The sequence below is a fragment of the Pan paniscus genome, chromosome 12 (genome assembly GCF_029289425.2).
Source record: "Pan paniscus chromosome 12, NHGRI_mPanPan1-v2.0_pri, whole genome shotgun sequence".
In the NCBI taxonomy this organism is placed as follows: domain Eukaryota; kingdom Metazoa; phylum Chordata; class Mammalia; order Primates; family Hominidae; genus Pan; species Pan paniscus.
This window is the reverse complement of record NC_073261.2, coordinates 97,978,723-97,999,794: the sequence shown is the minus strand read 5'-3', so window position 1 is coordinate 97,999,794 and position 21,072 is coordinate 97,978,723. Positions and strand designations below refer to the sequence as shown.

The 21,072-nt window shown below is 44.3% G+C and overlaps 1 protein-coding gene across 1 annotated transcript in view; it reads left to right on the top strand.

The window, feature by feature from the left end:
- Positions 1-21,072, top strand: part of PLB1 (phospholipase B1) — a 154,733-nt gene that overhangs the window by 18,844 nt on the left and 114,817 nt on the right. Inside the window, exons 3-7 of the mRNA XM_057301323.2 lie at positions 9,525-9,586; positions 11,185-11,251; positions 12,440-12,498; positions 17,990-18,030; positions 18,639-18,682. Coding sequence (XP_057157306.2) covers positions 9,525-9,586; positions 11,185-11,251; positions 12,440-12,498; positions 17,990-18,030; positions 18,639-18,682 — 273 coding nt within the window. The remainder of the gene's footprint in view (positions 1-9,524; positions 9,587-11,184; positions 11,252-12,439; positions 12,499-17,989; positions 18,031-18,638; positions 18,683-21,072) is intronic.

The window sequence follows — 21,072 nt, the reverse complement described above, 5'->3', positions numbered from 1 at the left end:
CTCATGGTTCTGGAGGCTGGGAAGTCCAAGATTGAGGGGCTGGCATCTGGTGAGGGCCCTCTTGCTGTGCCATCCCATGACAGAAGGCAAAATGGCAAATGAGGGTACGACAGAGACAAAAGGGGCCAAACTCATCCTTTTATAACAAAACCACTCCCATAATAATGACATTAATCCATCTGTGAGGGCAGAACCTAGTCACCTGTTATAGGTCACACCTCCTACCACTGCTACATTGGGGATCAAGTTTCCAACATATGAATTTCGGGGGACACATCCAAACCACAGCAATCCCATGAGGAAGTTGAAGAAAATGTGATGCAAAAGTAAGGCATCCCCTTGTCTGAGGCCAAGGGCAAAACTACAAATAAACTTTGAATATGTAATTTCCTTTTGGGACTGCTTTCCTCCCTTGGGGCACAGGGTGTATGATATTGGATATCTGTGGGCATCAGAGGATGGAGACAGGAGGGTGCACTGGTCTCTGCCTGGAATGAGGTCTGTAATTGGTGGTGTGGTCTCTCTGGGACCATCAGTACAGGACAGAGTATTTAATTATGGTTTGAGACTTTTCAAGCCATCTCGAATGTTTTTTGTAATCAGACTAGAGGTTGTGTCTACCCAAAGGTTGTGACATTGTTGATCCTAAATCATTCTTTGGCCAGCATTCCTGATGGTAAATCTAGAGTGACTAATGGTAATAAGGACAGCTGGAAATACTGATCTACAGACAGGGCAAAACAATAGATTTCTTCTGGAAATTTGGGATAGAAGACAACACATGTAACAAGTCTTTCTATAACCTTCTTTCAAAAAGACTTTGGTCTCAGGGAAAGCGTACTTGACTAGGTTAAGGAGAATCCAGTTCTACACATGGCTCTGTTAGTACCTTGCTGAATAGCCTTTGGCAGGTTTGCTAGCCTCTCTGGATCTAGTAAACAAGATGATCTTGAAGGCCTGCTCACCTCATCTCCTCTAGAATTCTGAGACATACATTCAGAGGTCAACCCAGCTACCTCAGAAGGGTTCTCTGCTCCCCATTCTCACCTTCCACTGGTGGCAGCACGTGAGTGGCCAAGCACCACACTGACAGGACGCTGTGCTAACATCCTATACGCCTTAGAGCACCTGGAATTTTAATGGAGCAGTCAGCCAGGCATGACTCATGGTTTTCTGACTCAGCACCCACAGCTAGTCACATGCAGCACCTGCTCACAGGTCCATGCAGCATCCTACAGTCCCTATAGGTCACATAGGGTGACAGCTTACAGCCACCTTGTGCAGTGCAGCACATAGTCACCCACAGGACCTGCTTATCATTCAAAACCACGCAGGAGATGACACTGGCTGACTTGGGCCCTCCCCTTCCAAGCTCACCAGCACAGCTCAGTGCTTAGTGGAGAGCAGTGTGGTCCACACCCTTGCTGGTGTGGTCTGCATGCACTTATGGCCCTCTGAGCCTGTAAAAATGCCAAAAGGGTCATAAACCCTGCCCCTAAGGTCACAGTGAGAGCATTACAACTTTTCAAAGAGCCCAAGAATTTAATGTGCACTGAAGAGTGACCTCAGTGCCACATGAGTTGGCCTTGAAAGTCCTCCCTGATGCCTAGGAGGTGCTTCTTCCTTTCATCCAAGGAGACAAGTCACCTCTTCCCTGTGTATGGCCCTCTCTCACTTACACAACCCTTTCCAGTTCTTTGATCCTCATAACAACCTCATGAAGAAGACAGGGAAGCTAGTCCTATTTGCATTTTATAGATGAGGAAGTCAATGTTCAGATAGATTAGATGCTTAATCAAGGTCATGAAATGGCTGTATTCCCTCAAGGAAGGGACAGGGGCTAGAAAATTGCACTCCAGACACATCATAAGTATACGAACATCAAGGAAATCTATAAATTAAGAGAGCATGCCATGCTTTAATTTTGCTTTTGAAATCACCCCACCCATATGTGGCCAGCTGTTGGACTAACACACATTGGGTTTCCTTGTAGAGTCAGGCTCTTAACCTTGGAAGCACGTGAACATTACTGGAGGGGCTTTTAAAAACTCTGGTGCCCAGCATACCCATGCCCCACCAGGCCAGTCAAATCTGAGTCTCTGCATTTGGGGGCTAGGTAGCAGGTGATGGGCTGAGAGCCACTACTTTAGAAGGTAAACCCCTAAGGGAGAAGCACATGTGGTTTTACCTTGTCAAAGCCTGATGTCTCCATGGTGCTTTGTTGGTTCCAGACCCCAGTGGTCACAGCCCTGTCCAACTTGGATGACTGATCTCGGCCAAACCTGTTTCTCAGAGCATACACAAGTGTTTTTTTTTTCTTGCATTCCCATCAGAATAGAAAAGTGCTTGTTTTTTTCCCCTGACTGCCCTGACTCTGGTGGGAATTTTTCAGAGAGTTCAAAGCCCTTCATATATCCATGGGCTTGATGTCAAAACAACCTTTCAAAAGGGGAAAGTTCCCTTGGGATTCCATGATTGGGGTTTGATGATGCCACAGTGCTTCAATAATTTCTTCCACAGCAACTTGGGGTACTGTGGGAACAGGCACTGTACCTGGTGAAAGCAGAGAAGTAGATTGAGGGCCCATGTCGCTCCAAGGGTTAGTGGGGCCAGAAGTGAGAGGCACCAAGTTTCCCTTTGAATCTTCAGGTCTGGACGCTTAACATTTAGATCCCAGGAACGCTTTATTGTGACACCCCAGAGCAGTTATCATGGATGACTCACATCATCAAGGTAAAAACATGAACTCCTGAGCATTTAGTTATGTGAAGAAATCCCAGAATATTGAGGCTGAAAGGATCTAAAAGATGGTCTATGCTGAAATTATAACTAACAATTACTGAGTTCTTTCCATGAGTCAGACACTGTGCTGGATGTTTACATGCCTTTAGTCCTCACGCAACTCCATGGGGCAGGTATTATCAACCTCACCTTATAGGTGAGGAAAGTAAGGCTTGGAGAAGTTGATCAGACTAAGGATTTCTAAGCTCTTAACCTCTGCTTGCTGTATGTGCCACATGTTCACGATCACCACTCTCTGCTTGGACCAGTGCCCTGGCAGCCCATTCTTGTTTGGGTAGCTCCAGCTATTCTGCCAAGGGGCAACTTGCTTCCACTAGTCTAGTCCTGGTTTGAGAGCCACATGGAACAAGGCCAGCCCACTTGGCATCCAACCTATCAGATCCTGAAGGAAGTTCTCATACACCCTCCTCAGCTTCTGTTTAAATAAAATATCTATGTTTCAATTCACCCTACCTTTTTTGTGTTCTTTACTCCTGATTTTTTTTTCTTTTTTCTTTTTCTCTCTCTTTTTTTTTTTTTGAGATGGAGTCTCACTTTACCACCCAGGCTGGAGTGCAATGATGTGATCACGGCTCACTGAAACCTCAAACTCCTGGGCTCAAGTGATCCTCCTGAGTAGCTGGGACTATAGGCATGCACCACCACACTCAGATAATTGTGTGTGTGTGTGTGTGTGTGTGTGTGTGTGTGTGTGTGTGTGTGTGTTTTGTAGAGACAGGGTTTCACCATGTTGCTTAGGCTGGTCTTGAATTCCTGGGCTGGAGTAATCCTTCCACCTTGGTCTCTCAAAGCATTGAGATTACAAGCATGAGCCACTGTGCCTGGCCTTCCCCTGATATCTTGCCTCCTTTAGGATTAAGTATTTTTATTGTTTAGGTTTCACCACCTCATCCTGCCCAACACTAGCTTGTGGATTATACAATTTTTATCATTATTTTGGTGTTTAAAGTGATAACATGCACCCTTGACTTATTAAAGTCTAATATAAATCAGTACTTTTACCACTTGATAAGGGGAAAATCTTATAACAGTTTAACTCCATTTATTCCATCCAAATCTGCCCACAAAGCAATTTGTTTCATGTCTTTTAAACTCCAAAATATATTATTTTTATTTATATTAGGGTTGGCAAACTTTTTCTGAAAAGGTTGTAAATATTTGAGATTTTATGAGTCACATATATTTTCTATCACATTCTTTGTGTTTTTTTTCTAATGACACTTTAAAAATTTAAGAATGATTCTTGTCTAGAGGGACATATAAAAATAGGCTGTGGGCAGATTTGACTTATGGGTCATAGTTGGCTGGTCTCCAGTTTGTACAGTAAATATTATTTTAGGTTTACCTACATATTTATTATTTCTGTACTTCATTCCTTTTTACATCACCAACGTCCCAACTGGGATCATTTTCCTTTTCCACTGCCTTTTGCCTTCCATTGTTGCTGATGAGAAGTCAGGCTGATCTTAATATTGGTCTCCTGTACTCGAAGAGTTTTACTCCTGCTGCTTTCAAAATTTTTTCTTTGGTTTTAGAACTACACCTAGATACATAGACTATTATAGTTGATGTGTCTAAGTAAGATTCTCTGTGCTTATCCTACTTAACGTTCTTTCAGCTTGTTGAATCTGTGGTTTGATATTTTTCATCAAATGTGGGAGGTTTGGGAAGTTTTCAGCCATTTTATCTTTTTTTTTTTTTTTTTTTTGAGATGGAGTTTTGCTCTGTTGCTCAGGCTGGAGTGCAATGGCATGATCTTGGCTCACTGCAGTCTCTGCCTCCTGGGTTCAAGTAATTCTCCTGCTTCAGCCTTCCAAGTAGCTGGGATTACAGGCACCTACCACCATGCCTGGCTAACTTTTTTTTTTTTTTTTTTTTTTTTTAGTAGAGGTGAGGTTTCACCATGTTGGCCAGGCTGGTCTCAAACTCCTTACCTCAGGTGATCCACCCACCTCAGCCTAGCCATTTTATCTTTAAATCATTTCCTGCCCTCCCCCCACCCGTCTCTCTCTTTCTTCTTCTTCTGGGGCTCATATTACATGTATGTTTTTATGTTTGACACTGTCCACAGATCTCTGAGGTTGTTTTTCTTCAATCTTTTTTCCTCTGTATTTTTTAGAAATATACTTACTATCTTTAAGTTTACTGATCTTTTATTCTGTTATCTCAAGCCTGCTACTGAGCCCACCTAGTGAATCTTTCATTTCAGTTAGTGTACTTCTCAACTCCAGAATTTCCATTTTATGTCACTTCTATTTGTTGTCATTGTCTTCATGGCTGTATTTAATTCTTCAAATACATATAATAGCTGCTTTGAAGACTTTGCCTGTGAAATCCAACATCTGTGTCAACTTAGTTTCCATTGATTGCCTTTTTTCTTCATCTGGGACTGGTGTTTCATGTCAAGCCATGCCTGGTAACTTTTGTTTGAAGACTAGACATGTTTGATCAAACATAGCAATTCTGGATTCTGTTTTTATTTTTCTGAGGGTCGTCAATTTGTTTTTTAATAACTTGCCTGGACTTAAACTGTGAAATCTGTCTCTCTAATTGTGTGCAGCTAACCACTGATGTCTTTGCTCAGTTTTCTTTTCTTTTTTTTTTTTTTTTTTTTTTTTTGTTGGCCTGGCATCCTAGGAGTCACCCTTGAGTCTGCATGGTTTAGTGGTCAGTCAATGATTTGCACAGAGGTTGTGCTCAAACACCTTGAGACCATAATGTTCTGTTGCTTGCTGTGTATGCAGGTTAGGGAATGAGCACGAAGTTGTAGCCAATTCTTAAGTCTCTTGGTTTTAGATATACATGTGGCTCTTTCAGTCTTTCTGGCACATACATCAATTTCCAGTTACTCAGGGATATGTGAGGAGCATATGTCAGTACTTCTTATTTCCTAGATTGCCCCATTAAATTTCTGATTGGACCACCTCTTGCTGTAACTGGGTACAAAACATGAGCTGGAAAGATTATGGATTTCCTTCATTTATTTCCATATTAGTCCACTGCTTTTCACTAATCTGTTGTCTGTTGTGTTTTTAAATTTTCTCTTGACTTTGGTTTATTTAATGTTGTCTCCTGGTAATTTTTTAATGGAAAGCCAGGCATTGTATATAAAAGATAATTTTCATGCTCTGGCTGGTAGTATTTTCATCCATAAAGGTTTTCCTTTTGCTTTTGGCAGGCAGTTAGGGAGGAACAGATCACTTTTATCTAATCAGGAATCAAACTTATTCAAGTCTGGTCTTTAGACTTTTTACAGATCAGCGCATTTCTAGTTTATCCCTACTCCAAAGGTCTGTTTTAAGTCCCACTTGAAAGCCTGGGATATTCATCAGGGTCCCCCCTCCTCAATGGGTGCCGAACTCAGTGTTTTCCCCCAGTTCCATTAAACTGCCTGAAGCTCTGCTCAGTATCTTAGCCTCTTGGCTGCTGATTTCTGTTGCTCATGATTTGACAAATGCTTCAAGGATAAAACTGGTATCAAATGCTGAGCCCACTCTCTGTACTTATTTTCTCTTTGGGGTCCTGACTTCTCAAATTCTTGCTACTTTTATAATTTTGAACAGACACTTGCACGCAGGCACACACACATACACACCACACAGAGAGTGTGGGAGTGCCTAACAGAATGCGGGAGTGCAGCAGAAAAAATAAAAGACCTAGAAGATTCCATTACAGTTTTAGGAAAAGATGTGGGGCTCCACCTGTTGTCTTCAGAAACATCCTCTTTTGAGCCCCATTAAAACCTTTGAATTCCGGAGTCAGCAGTAAACTCTGGACCCAGCCCCAACCCTCTAAACAACATTTAAAACTCTTGCTGCTCTAAAATTATGCTAATAATGCCATCTATTTCCCTGGATTGTTTTGATAATCAAATGAGAGCATCTTTCATCATAATTAATGTATTTCAACATATACTTTGTACAGGCACTGGGTTAGATATTCTGCTTATTTAATTCATTTTTTAAAACTTTATAATAGAGTGCTGAGTATATTAGCTGTCATTAAATTTGTTTTAGAATGCTACTATTTAAAGAAGGGGTCCAAAAGCTTTTGAGGAGTGGTTTTCTTTTAATTAAAAAATTGTTGTTCCAGCATCATTTGTTGAAAAGACTGTCTCTTCTCCGTAATATTGCCTTTGCTCCTTAGTCAAAGATCTGTTGACTCTATTTATGTGGGTTTATTTCTGGGCTCTGTATTCTGTCTCATTGATCTAGTTGGTTATTCTTTTGCCAGTCACACTGTCTTGATCACAGTAGCTTTATCTTCAATCCTGGAGTCAGATACTATCAGTCTTCTAACTTTGTTCTTCTTCAATATTGTGTTGGCTCTTCTAGGTCGTTTGCCTCTTAATATAAATTTTAGAATCAGTTTCTTGATATCCACAAAGGTTTCTACGTTTTTTAATGGTTCCAAAAAATAAAAAGAATATTTTGTGATGCATGAAAATTATATGGAATTCAAACTTCAGTCACTATAAATAAATTTAATTTGTTTACATGTTGTCCATGGCTGCTTTCATACTACAGCAGCAGAGTTGAGTAGTTTCAATAGAGACCATATGGTGAGTAAAATCTAAAATATTGACTGTCTGGCCCTATATAGAAAAAGTCTGCTGGCCCTGGTCTAGACCTTGGGCATGTGGCTTACACTTAGCTTCTTGGTTACAAGCATGGCTCATGGAGTCAGATGAGCCAGACTGCCTGTTTTCAAAGCCCACCATCACCATTTGCTAGCAATGTCATCTTTTTCTATTTTTATTTTATTTTTTAATTTTTTTAGAGATGGGTTCTCATTATGTTGCCCAGGCTGGTCTCAAATTCCTGAGATCAAGCAGTCATTCCATTTCCACTTCCCAAAGTGCTGGGATTACAGGCATGAGCCACCATGCCTTGCCACCTTTAAAAGGCCATTTAACCTTTTGGGGCCTCAGTTTTCTGTCTGTAAAGTGGGGATGATGATATTTATCTCATAAAGTTGTCATGAGGATTAAGTGAATTAGTTCACATAAGTGCTTAGAACAGTGCCTGGCACATAGAAGCTGTATTTGTGTTGGCTACCATTTACATTTTTATCCTGGCTTAGAAAGAAAATTACCAAAATAGTCTCAAATCTCTGCCCTGCTAACTCCTCTATTCCACTCCCCTTGGAGTGATGATCACCTTAAAATCATCTCTTCAGAGACTGGTCACAGCTCCCTGTTGCTCATGGACTAGCCTGGCATTTGTGGCTCCCCAGCCCAGCTACCATCTGTCTGTGCAGCCTCATCCCCCCTGCCCACCACTTCCCTGGCCTCCAGTTACAAACACCTATGCCAGCCTTTTCCAGCACTTTGTGCTTGTCCACACTTCTATGCCTTCCCGTCATGTGGCCCTTTCTGCCCAGAAAGCTTGCTTCTGGGAATTTCAAAGGAATCGCTGCGATCTGGAGGCGGATTCCAGTCATCATTCCTTGTGCAAGCTCTAATGTGGAAATCAGTGCCTGATCTCACGGTGGGCATAAAATGGACATATACTGTTGTTCTTCATGAAACTCTAATAAATTATTTTCAGGGTCAAAAAGTAAAGCTGCAGAAGAAGGCTGTGGTGGAAAAGAAATCAATCCCTGTCGCCCAAGTCAGGCTTCCTTTTGGCATTGCTAATGTTGTTTGGGGGTTCTTGTATTGCATGCGCTTATAAGGAAGATGTACCCTGGGCAGGCATTGGGTGGGGAGAAGTCAGAGGAAGTAAGGTACCCTGACCTCTGATTAAATCTCAGTATCATTAATGTATTGTGTAGCTATTGAAATAAGCATCAAAATTATGTAACAACACTTAAAATGCTCATGATACGTCAAAGGAAGTTTGCAGGATACAAATTTGCATGCACACAGATTATAACTGAATAAAACATGTGCCTCATTATGGTCATGAAAAAATGAACAAACGAAATCACTTTTGATTGTAAGAGGCATAGCATTGTGGGTGTTTTTTTCCGCTTTTTAAATTTAGGGTGCTGTTAATTTAAAAATACTATAATTTGTGTAGATAAAAAACATGGAAAAACTTATCTACGTGTACACTTAAAATGAATTTAATTTATTGTAAGTCAATTACACTTTTAAAAAGTAAAAAATAATAAATGTTTTTAAAGACTGACCAAAAGTAAGCTGGGACAAGGACAGTGTCTTTGCCATCTCCCTACCTGCCTTTTCTTCCCCTTACTCCTCACGTTCAGCAAGACCCCTCGATACAGCCCCTGTCCAGGTACTTAGTACAGTCATGGCTGCTAGGAATCCTGTGATTAGCTCTTCTCCTAAGATCACATTACCCTTCAAACTATTTTATAATGTCCTTTGCCTTCCCTGCTTTGTCTTGGATCTGCAACAACAGTAACTGTTTGTCTGACATTACCTTCTTTGTGGGTTCTGCCCTTTGCCAAGGAGCCCAAAAAGCAATCTGTGATAATGTGCTTGTGCATGATACAATGTTATTGCTGACTGCTCCCAGATAACACTTTTGCTTTTTAACCTGGGTATTCTGCCCTAATGGGTTGTGTTAATGGAAGCACGGTGTCCCACACAATGGAGGGGATAGCTGGACAAATAGAATCTGGGCTTCCCTAACACAATGGACATTACTGAGCTGAGCACATAGATATGGCTAGGAGGAAGGGCATGAAAGGTACAAATTTGGGTGGGAGTTAATTCCAGCTAAATAACTTGAACTATTTCTGCTTTCTTTCAGGGACCCATCAGATCCATACCTCTCCTAGAAAGAATACATTGGAAGGGCAGCTATGGCCAGAGGTAAGGGCTTTGCCTGGTGGGAGGTGCGTGTGTGTGGAGGGGAGAGGGAGGATTTTCCTTATAGTGGGTAAACCCAAGTTTTGGTGCAAGTTGACAGGCCCCTTCCTGAGGCCTTGAGGGAATGGGCTGGATGAACCGCTTCCCCCATGGACAGCCAGGCTGTCCGGCAGAGTGTGTGTCCTGGAATTTGGAGCTCATCATCCCTGCAGACTGAATGGGCGGTTCCCAGAAGTGTCCAGAAGGAGTTATAAATGGGCTTGTTATCTCCATGAACCTTGAAGCAGATGTTGGGAGTTATCTGAAGGAATCTGGGTGAGGTCTTCCCAGAACATCCATAAGATAAGAGCTGAGAGTAAATGCTGTGGTTTCTTACGGTTATCAGTACTTCAAGAGAAACTGTGTCTTCTTGTGATGTGAGATGTCCTCAATCACCTCATTTACTGCATGTTTTTCCCTATTGGAGTATTCCCCCCCTTCCACTCTCAATTTTTGGGGGAAAAGACACAATCTCCCTTCCCAGAGCCTTCCATGGTATTCACAAAAGCAGAAGCTGCCCCGGACCCAGTACCAGCAGCTGAGGAGGTCCAAGTGGTCTTGAGGACCTGAGTACTGGTCACCAAGTCCTTCCTCCAGGCTCAGGCCACTCTGGTAGGGACATGAGAGTCTCCCAGTTTCAAGTGTACCCAGTTTTTGGCAACAAGTAAACATAATGCCTCATATACTTAATTTTGTATAAGTTATCAAATTAAAAGATGGAAAGTAGGTAAATATAGCATGGAATATAAGATAAATATAGCATGGGATTGATTATTTTTTCTTGTTTTAGTCAAGGTATCTTGAGTCTTAATTACTTCTTTTCCTGAGTCTTAATTACTTCTTTTCACTGGTAAAATATATACAAAAGTTATCATTTTAACCATGTTTGACTGCACAATTCAGTAGCATTAAGTACTTTACATTACTGTGCAACCATCACTGCCATCCATTTCTAGAACTTTCTCTTTTTTTTTTTTTTTTTTTGAGACAGAGTCTTGCTCTGTTTGTTTCCCAGGCTGCAGGGCAGTGGCATGATCTCAGCTCATGGCAGCCTTCGCCTCCCGGGTTCAAGTGATTCTCGTGCCTCAGCCTCCCAAGTAACTGGGATTACAGGCACACGCTACCACTAATTTCTGTATTTTTGTATTTTGTATTTTTAGTAGAGACAAGATTTCGCCATGTTAGCCAGGCTGGTCTCAAACTCCTGATCTCAAGTGATCCTCCTACGTCAGCCTGCCAAACTGTTGGGATTATAGGCATGAGCCACCGTGCCCATCCCCATTTCTAGAACTTTCTCATTCTTCTTCATCTTTCTTCCCTCTCTACTCCACTGTTCTGAGGCATTCTTGCCACCTGTTAAAGTCATTGTCAATAGACTTATGTACGCTTTTACCAGATGAACTGGGTATGGGGTTAGGAGAAAATGACTATGGGCAATTGTTGTTTCTAGATTTTGAGCCTAGATAGAATGAGTACATGATCATTTCTACACCAAGTTTTCAGGACCTGCAATATTTCTATACAAGGCAGTTGATGTTTCTGATGTTCGTTTTCAATTGCAGACCCTGAAGAATTCTCCATTCCCATGCAACCCAAATAAATTAGGAGTGAATATGCCTTCTAAATCAGGTATGTAACCCTTGGCCATGAGCAGGAAAAGCCTGGCGTTTTCTCTCTGAAGTGGCCAGCAGAGGCTCTAACCCTATTCCTCTTGGACCTGTTGCCCCTTCAAGTCCTCCTCTTCCTTATCCTCAGTCCCTCAGTGTGACAGATGATTTCCCAGTCATCTGTCATATTTCCACGGTGGCTTGCTTGATTGAGGGTAATCTCCAGGATCTTGCCTTCCTGTGGGTGGATGGTGTTGTGGGAACTGTGAGTTAGAGCTTGGCCACTCATGTGGCTTCCCTATTCTTGTAATGTAGCTTCCCTATTCTTGTAATGTAGCACAATGGCAGCTCTGGACCTTTTTCCCCACAATGAGCTGGGTTTGTCTAATGACCTGGATGCTATGAATTCTCTTGAGTGGGCCTTCTTCCCTGACTTTATCATATTGAGAGGCTGCATTACAGACCAGACCATATTTAATAGATTTATGTTTGTACTATTCTGCCTTGACTGGGGTTTCCAGTTAAGCATGCTATTCTTACTGTTATATAAGGACTTTAGGTTGAAAAAGAAATTGATGCACTTTTAAGGAAATGTCTTCTTTAGGTGGCTTACATGTAAATGATCCATAACGTGACCAGGGAGTATGATCAGTGATTTCTAGGGAGACTTCATTGCTAAAAATGCCATTCACTCAAGTGGGTCCAGGAGACTTCCTTGTGTGGCATTTGCATACAGCTTGCATCTGGTGTGGATATGTGTTCACAGGCTTTGAATGCTATTCTCTGGCAATCTTCAAGCTAAAGTGATCCTTTTGGTAACCAGGTGGTTTTATTCTTAATGTGTTGTCCTCTCATTCGTGGTGGCCCAGAAATGCAGGACTGTGGGACAGAAGGAAGTGAGAGGCAGAATGGGGTCCAGGTGAGGGGAAAATGAGGGCCATGAGTGACCTTCCATGGGTCACCTGTTTGGACAGCTCAAGTCCAGTTAACAGTGTGGCTCCCAGAGGGGAGCGGGTGTCTTTCTGGCAGGATTCCTAGGGTTCCCAGGCACTGCCTGGTCTTTGGCATTCCACTTCCATGGCCAACAGACTGGACCTCCGCAGCTGTCCAGGGGCTGGGGAATGTGAGTCTCCTCTCCCATACGGTATCCTTGGCCGACATCATGGGGAATGTAGATCTGACCTTCCTATATGGGTTCTTGTCTCCACAGTTCACTCTCTGAAGCCTTCTGATATTAAATTTGTGGCAGCCATTGGCAATCTGGAAATTGTGAGTATTTGAAGTAGCTTGGGGCAGGAGACAGAGTTTGGTACTGATGATCCTCTGAATGGGCTCCTGGTAACTGGGCAGAACGTTTCATTTTGGGAGAGAACATCATGTGAACTAGATAAATCCAGGAGGTTGAATCTTTTTATTTTTATTTTATTTTATTATTTATTTATTTATTTATTTTTGAGACAGTCTCACTCTGTCGCCCGGGCTGGAGTGTAATGGCGCAACCTTGGCTGACCACAACCTCCGTTTCCCGGGTTCAAGTGATTCTCCTCCCGAGTAGCTGGGATTACAGGCATGCGCCACCATGCCTGGCTAGTTTTGTATTTTTAGTAGAGACAGAGTTTCTCCATGTTGGTCAGGCTAGTCTCGAACTCCTGACCTCAGGTAATCTGCCCGCCTTGGCCCCCCAAAGTGCTGGGATTACAGGCGTGAGCCACTGCGCCCAGCCGAATCTTTTTTTTTTTTAAATCAAATGAATGCCTCTCTTTACATCAAGGTGAGGAAACTTTTGGAGTTTCCCATTAATAAATTAAATCCATTAATACATTAAATCAAAGATCACACAGAATTTTTAAAGTAATCTTTTAAATTTTTTAAGATAAATTTTCTTACCTGATTTGTAAATTTTTAAAAAGACACCGATCTTTGTAAATAACTTTTTAAATTTTGTTTGCAATTGTGGTAAATACATAGAACACAAATTTACCATCTGTAAGTGTATAGTTCACTAGTGTTAAATATATTCACGTTATTGTGCAACTGATCTCCAGAACTTTTTCATTTAGCAAAACTGAAACACTCTACCCATGAAATAACATCTCATTCTCCTCTTCTCACAGCCCCTGGCAACTACCATTCTACTTTCCCTCTCTGTTTTGGCAGTTCTAGGTACCTCATATAAGTGAAATTGGCCAGGTGTGGCTCACACCTGTAATCCCAGCATTTTGGGAGGCTGAAGTGGGCAGATCACTTGAGGTCAGGAGTTTGGGACCAGCCTGGCCAACATGGTGAAACCCCATCTTTACTAAAAATAGAAAAAAATTAGCCGGGCATGGTGGTGGGCACCTGTAATCCCAGCTACTTGGGAGGCTGAGGCAGGAGAATCGCTTGAACCCAGGAGGCAGAGGTTGCAGTGAGCTGAGATCATGCCATTGCACTCTGGCCTGGGCAACAAGAGCAAAACTCTGTCTTAAAAAAACAAAACAAAAAAGAAATCATACACTTAATGTTTCATATAAGTGAAATCATACAGTATTTGTCTTTTTGTGACTGGCTTCACTTAGCATAATGTCCTCAGGATTCATCCATATGCCAGATTTCCCTTCCTTTCTTAAGGATGAATGCTCTTTCCTTGTATATCTAGATCAGATTTCATTTATTCATTCACCCGTCAGTGGACACTTGGGTTGCCTCCACCTCTTGGCTATTGCAAACAATGCTGCTATGAACTTAGGTGTACAAATATCTGTTCAAGTCCCTGCTTTCATTTCTTTTGGATATATACACCCAGACGTGGGATTGCTGGACCATATAGTAATTCTATTTTTAAAACTCTCTGAGAAATCACCACACTATTTTCCATAGTGACTGCACTATTTTATATTCCCACCAGCAGTGCACAAGGGTTCTAATTTCTCCACATCCTCACCAATGCCTGTTTTCTGGGGTTGGTTGGTTGTGGTTGGTTGGTTTTTAATAGTAGGCATCCTAATGGGTATGAGGTGATGTCTCATGGTGGTTTTGATTTGCATTTCCCTGATGATTAGTATATTGAACATCTTTTCATGCACTTTTCGTTAATAAATTCTAAGTAGTATATTTTATTTGGTCAAATAAGGGAGAAAGAAAGAAAAAGACAAAAGGAGAAAGGGATGAACAGAGAAAGAGGGATCTGGATAGAAGAAGGTTGGAGAGCAAAGGAGAATGTCAGCATTTCCCCGCAGCCCCTCTCCTGGTCTTAGCAAAGCTCCACAGCCTTGCTGCCCCCAATCTCAGCAGCCCCAGCTGGATAGAACACTTCCTTATCAGTCTCCACCCCGCTCAGAGCCCTACTGTACCTCCCACGCCTGAACCAGGATACTCTTTATCCCCCAGAGCCTCCCTCCCCGCTCCGCCTCCCATGATTCCTTCCCAGCATCCTCCCCCATCCCTGCAGCAGCCTGCACTCCCTGCAACCTCAGCCCCTTCCCCTTGTAGCTGCAAGCCCCAGCCCACCACTCCATGCACAGTGCCAGTCCACTCAATGTCCCCAGAGACCCTGGACCTGTCTTCTACCTTCTCCTCATCTCAAATAACCAGTTTCTACCTCTCTGGAACTTGGCTTGGACTCCCTGCCTAGACAGTGTTGGCCTCACCACATTTATCAATGCCACCTCTGCTTGAGCACTGGATGAAGCTGGCCAGACCTAGAACTTCACCCTGATCACAATTGTAAATGAGGGAAATGGGTATAACAGAAAGAAGGGTGAGGAGATGGTGGTGTGTAGAAGTATAGACTGAACCTTAGGAAACCAACCGTAGGCCCACTGAAAGCAGGCAGAGCTCCCCACCCGCATTCTCTCTTATCGATGCTGATGGTTTTTAAATTGCACTTGTGACTGTGGTGTTGGTCAGGGTGGGGGTGGAGGGTTACCCTTGATAAGAGGTGAAATTGGATGGAAATAAGTGAGAAAAGAGGTTTCATGTCCCAGATAGCAGGCTGACTTTGCTACACCTGTGTGTCTGTGCACACCGATATTTACATCCCAGAGCCCAGGATGTGGGACACACTTGCCACAGGACTCTCGGGTCCTTCTGCCTGGGGCAGGGAAATCTCCGCCCAGCGTTGGCCTCTAACTTTAAGCCCGTCAGCGACTTGCACTCCTTGGTCTCATCTCGGAAAGAGCTCTTTGTCCATGAATTATTCAGGGCTGACAGCTCCTGCTGTCACTCGGCTCCCCTTTCTCGGGAACACGACTCCATCAGGATGACCTCCCAGCCCCAGGATCATTGTCTGTGCACTGACGGGTACCTCGAACTTCAGGATAAAAACCTGAAAGCACAATTCCTTGCAAGCCTTCTTCCGCTGTCTGTCCTAAAAGAGAGAGGGCCATCATGAACTTACCTGGGGGTGTGTATTTTAAAAGCTAGACCAGGGCAAAATAATGGAAGACAGTGAATTTAAAAAGAAAAAAGTCCATAGTGCTGACACCTCTGCCTTGAGTGCCTGGAGCATTCTGTAACCTAGGTATACGCACTTCTTTGGAACTAGAACTAGCAGTTGTTTAATTGCTATAGACCCCCTTTTCCTTGTAGAACTTCAAAAATCAGTTATGTAAATGTTTGTAGAAGTTCTGCAGATAACACTTGTGACACATGTTCAATATAAGAAAAAACAGATGTACGCACAATAGAAGATCCTGTTCACATCTTTTATTCCTCTACCTCAACAAACATACACACGTGCACACACATATATACATTCTCATTCATTCTCCAATGTATAGCAATACATAGGGAAATAGGGTGTATATATAAAACCTAAATAGGGTCATACTGCAATATCTTATCTGCGAGGTTTTTTTTTTTTTTTTTCTAACTCAGTGTCATAGATATTTTTCCTTGCCAAGGAGGTTACAATTCACTCTATCAAATTCCTTGAGGGTGGAGCCTGTGTCTTACTTAGCTTTGCAGCCCCAGGGTTACAGTATCTGCCATAAGGCAGACATTCAGCAAACAAAGAGTGTGAAGGGAAAGTGGCTGGGAGTGGGCACAATGGGGACGTGGAGTTTGCTGGGTTAGCCGCAGCCTCCCCTCTCTGTGGCTGCCCTCTGAGCCCTTCCCCCAACCCCCTCTCCTGGCCTTGTTCCTCTTATTCTCTCCTCTTTCCTCCCAACATCTCTCTTTACCACCCTCTCCTCCAATCAAGTTCATTTGCAGGGGAGGGGTGATCTATCAATTAATTACCAGAAGCAAATTGATGGTCCTAAGTGACGCTTTGTCTTTAACTGAATCAGCTGCCAACATTGAAATCAGACTTCAAGTAAGTGTTCACATTTCCAGCTCCTCTTGAAAAATGACTCTGGGGGGTGCCCCCTTTGCTTGGGCCCAGGCTGTCCAATTTGCCACAGCCCCAGGAGGCCTGCTCCCCTCATTACCTAACCTGTCGGGTGTCTTTTTAAATAATCCCTGACTTGTATCTTAGTGTGATTTGTTTGTCTCCCTGGGAGATTTATCTCCTGTCTCTTATTGAGGAGCAAAGGACGCTGTCTCCAATTAGTGAGATTTCCCAGTCAGCCTGTCCTACCTGGAGAGCTGCAGAGACGTGACCTAGGTCTATAGGCAAGTGCTCATTGTGGCTGGGTGGTCAGGACAGATGGGCCCTTTAAAGGGAAGTGGTGCAGGCTGGAGTAGGTGACGCGGTGTAGCTGTCTGCCTGTCACCACCACACCTGCAGATACTGTCTTCTAGGAATGTTGAGAGAGAAAATTCACATCAGAAACTGAAAATAATACAACCAAGGAGAGCTAAGATTTGCTGAGTATTTTCTATGTCCTGGGCACAATTCCAAGCTTTCTGGGAGCTTACAAAAGGACGTGATTCCCAATCAAGTTACCGCGGTCTCAAATCTAGTCCTAGACTTAGGAACTTCAGCAGAGAGCTCAAGTCCTATGTTGCCCAGCATTTTACCAAGGGGGAAATCGGAAACTTACCTTGTTCGTTCCAGAAATATGGATTCAACATATATTTGTTGAATACTTACAACACGCCCAGGCACTGTTCTAGGTCCAAGGAACATAGTCAAGTACAAAATGGACACATTCCTGCCTTCATGGCTCTTATGTCTAGTAGGGGGAGAGTTAAATAAATTCTAGATTTTGGAGGGTCATAATAAAACAATCCTTTGTTTCTATGGAGAAAGTTAATGACTTTAGGGGGCATTGAAATCTAAGTGGAGGAAAACCTCCCACACCTTCCATCGCTCCAAGGTCTGACAAACATGCTGCAGAGGAAGCCAAGAATTTTTCCTCCCTGCAGAAGGAACCTTCATCTTTCTCTGTAGGTTCTCTCTCTCTCTCTTTTTTCTTTTTTTTTTTTTTTTTTTTGAGACAGTGTCTCATTCTATGGCCCAGGCTAGAGTGCAGTGGCACCATCTTGGCTTGCTGCAACCTCTGCCTCCTGGGTTCAAGCGATTCTCCTGCCTCAGCCTCCCAAGTAGCTGGGATTATGGGCATGTGCCACCACACCTGGCTAATTTTTGTATTTTTTAGTAGAGATGGGGTTTTGTCATATTGGCCAGGCTGGTCTTGAACTCCTGATCTCACATGATCCTCCTTGTGCTCAGCCTCCCAAAGTGCTGGGATTACAGGTGTGAGCCACCGAGCCTGGGCTTGTAGGTTCCCTCTTACTGGCAGGAGGGGGAGTTCTGACAGGCAACTTGTGGTCTAACTAGAAGAGGCTCTGCCACCTCCCCTGGCTGGGTGTTAACATTGAGTATCTATTCCAGCCTCCAGACCCAGGGACGGGCGATCTGGAGAAGCAAGAATGGTAACTATCCTGAAAACACAGAAAACAGAAAGGAGCCCAGAGATGCTCCCATCTAATCTTCTTGCCTTATTGATGGGAAAGATTGGAGGCCAGGGAGGCTCAGTGCCTTGCTCAAGGCTACCCTCTGAGAAGGTGGCAGAGAAGCTCCCAGAACCTAGCCTCCTGCCTCCTCGTCTAACCCTCCCTCTGCCTGAGAACCCCAGTGGGTCCTTGGGGTGAATGAGGAGAAGTGGGAAAGGCTAATAGAGGGAGTGCTTATTTTTTCCCCACAAGCTCTCCTTGCTCTGCTCTTGGGGAACCATGCAGGGCTGGGGCCAGGCTCAGTCTCATTCTACCCTGGGGTCAGTTTCCCCTTCCAGCTTTGGGCCAGATGAGAGCGGGTTGGAGGAGAGGAGGAGGGTCCAGAGAGAGCTGTTTTCCCCATTTTGGCTACCTACTGCCAGGAATAGGCCACTTGAGGTGTGCCTATAACCCCTGGGAGGATAATCCCAGAACCAGAGCAAGGCTAGGCCAAAGACTACTATGAAATAGACCACAGCCAAGGGGAAGGGCTATTGGCAGGTGACACAAATGCAGCCTGACACTCACATGCCTGCTTCTACCTGCAGGACTGAAGAAAGGCCACAGCAGGTGTGCATGGGAGTGATGACAGGTGAGTTCTGGTTTTCACGGCCAGATTTCAGAGTGCCCCTCTCCCTCCCAACACAGCAGCATCCTCTCTAATAAAGAGAATGGACTCCACCAGCCACTTTATCACTGGAGCCCAGGAGAAAGGGGACGGTGTTCTGAGAGGACAGATCAGGAAGCCAGGATATGAAAAATCACAAACCCTGAATGGGGGTGTGCGAAATGTATCCAGGGTCTCTGGGCAAACAGAAGCCAGTGGGCATTGGGTTAAGATTGGGGAACCTAGGAGAGGGCTTAGGGGCCAGCTGGAATGGGTGTCTGGGCCAGAGTCCTGAGTTTCCTGCCCACCCAGACCCAGGGCTACACTTCATCCAGGGAAAACGCCCGTGGTTCACTCCTCCCACCCAAGGGGAGGACCCAGCTGAATTTTCAGTCTATTTTATCCTGTAATATTGCCCTTGCTTGTAAAATACAAGACATCAATTGGGTTCAGGCAAATGAAATGAAAAAAATAAAAGTCAACTATAATCTCACTATCTAGAGATAATTACTGTTAGCATTTTGGCCTTTTGATTTACAAATGTGCTTGCGAATATACTATCATAATTTAGTTTTTTTAAAATGTAATATCAGAGATTCCTTATAATTCTGTTAAGTCACTCTGAAGTTAAGTCCTTTAACAGCAGCTGGGTCAGCCTAGCGGGATGTTAGTCTCCTATGCTTGGTGCTCATAAATCAAGAATAAGGGAAACCACTTCGCCGTCCATATTAGAGCGAGAAGACATAGATTACAATGCAAGCGCTCTGCTGAGCTGGTGCTCCCTGGGAGTAATGAACAAGTGAGGCAGCTAGTGCCCTGTCACTTCAGCCAGTGAATTGAAAGGAGGGGCCCGTGAATTGTTAGGTTCCCTGGAAAGCACAGGGATGAACAGGATGCTGGCCCTGCCTTACAGAACTCATGGTCCGGCAGCGAAGGTTGAGCCTGGCAGTTCAGCCCTCCTGGATCTGATTGACAGGTGAGAGGATGTTGGTGGCCAAAGCGGTCGGCAGGAGGGTCCCCTTGGAGAGAATGAAAGGGTTCTGAAAGGGGAGGCCCATTACCAACTCCGTGGCTATCACAGCTATGCCTAGGCTTGGCCCTGTTTGTCTTGAAGTGGTAGGAAGAAAGAAGCGGCTTGTTTGGGGGGTGTCTGGGAAGATAGGATATAGTTTAGACCCTGAAGCCACAAATGCAGATGCCTCTTTGCCTAATTTCTCAGTTCGTCTCAATTTTTCCTCCCAATTTGCCCTGTTACAAGTCTGAGTGCCCCTCTCTAAGCAGAGGGGCCAGGAGTCCCAGCTGGCCAGAGGTCCCGCAGAAAGCAGGTGTGAGGGCAGATCTCGCTTCTGAAGCCCTCCGAGGCAGGCCTTACTCCAGCATACCCAATGGGGAAGGAGGGAGGAGTGGAGACCACAGCTGCAAGCTCAGCTGGGTGGCTGAGCCAGCAGGAGGAGCAGGTCTTCCCAGAAGAAAGTACTCTAGGGACATCCAGGCCTGTGCTGTGCAGCATGGGATGGGGCTGGCTCAGGCTCAGCCCACCTGACCATCAATCTCAGAACTTTAGAGGCCTCCTGATCTTTGAGATCTCCAAACGTAGCCATGCCCTCGCCCACCATGGCCATTTTGTGGGTGGCAACGCCGAGTGTCAGGGAGGTAAATGGACTTTCCTGAGGCTATGTGCTCAGTAAGTGGCATGGTCCCTGTGAACCCAGGTGTCCAGCCCCACAGGCTGTGCCCTTTGTTCTCACCCCACTGCTGCCAGGGAACTTGGAGGCAGTGAGGACAGACCAAGTACACAGCAGACTTAAAATAAAATGACTGGCAAATTTACGTGAAAAGATCCAACGTCATGTTTGATCACAAAGCACTGACACAGGTACCTTTCATTCAGAAAGCAATCTCTTTCAGACCTATCACCAAATATTTGTATTTTGTCATTGATCCTTACAGACTATCTTCAGATGAGGGAGCAAGAGTACCCCTCACCCATGCACACATTCATGCTGTCCCTATAAACCTGAACCCAGCTCAGAACTTTCCCCGCTTTCCCACTACAGGTGGAAAAGGGTTTCTTTGCAAGCCAATCGGGGGTTAGAGAATGAAGTTCATTATTTTTGGTTAAGGATGGGGAAAATTGAATCACCCACGAGTTAGGAGGCTGCCCAAGGTTGCAAAGCCAAGTGACCAGTGCCCTGACTTCCAGGCCAGCTCTCCCACCCGCACCCTGCCTGCTGCCTGCACAGTGTCAGCCTCCTTCACAGGGAGCCCCTTTAAAGCCACCTTCTGGATTCTGCTCCCAGGAAGCCCCGAGGCACTTCTGGATGGGGCAAAAAGAAAGGGGAGTTGTGGGGAGGAGTGGAGGCATCTGCCTCCCA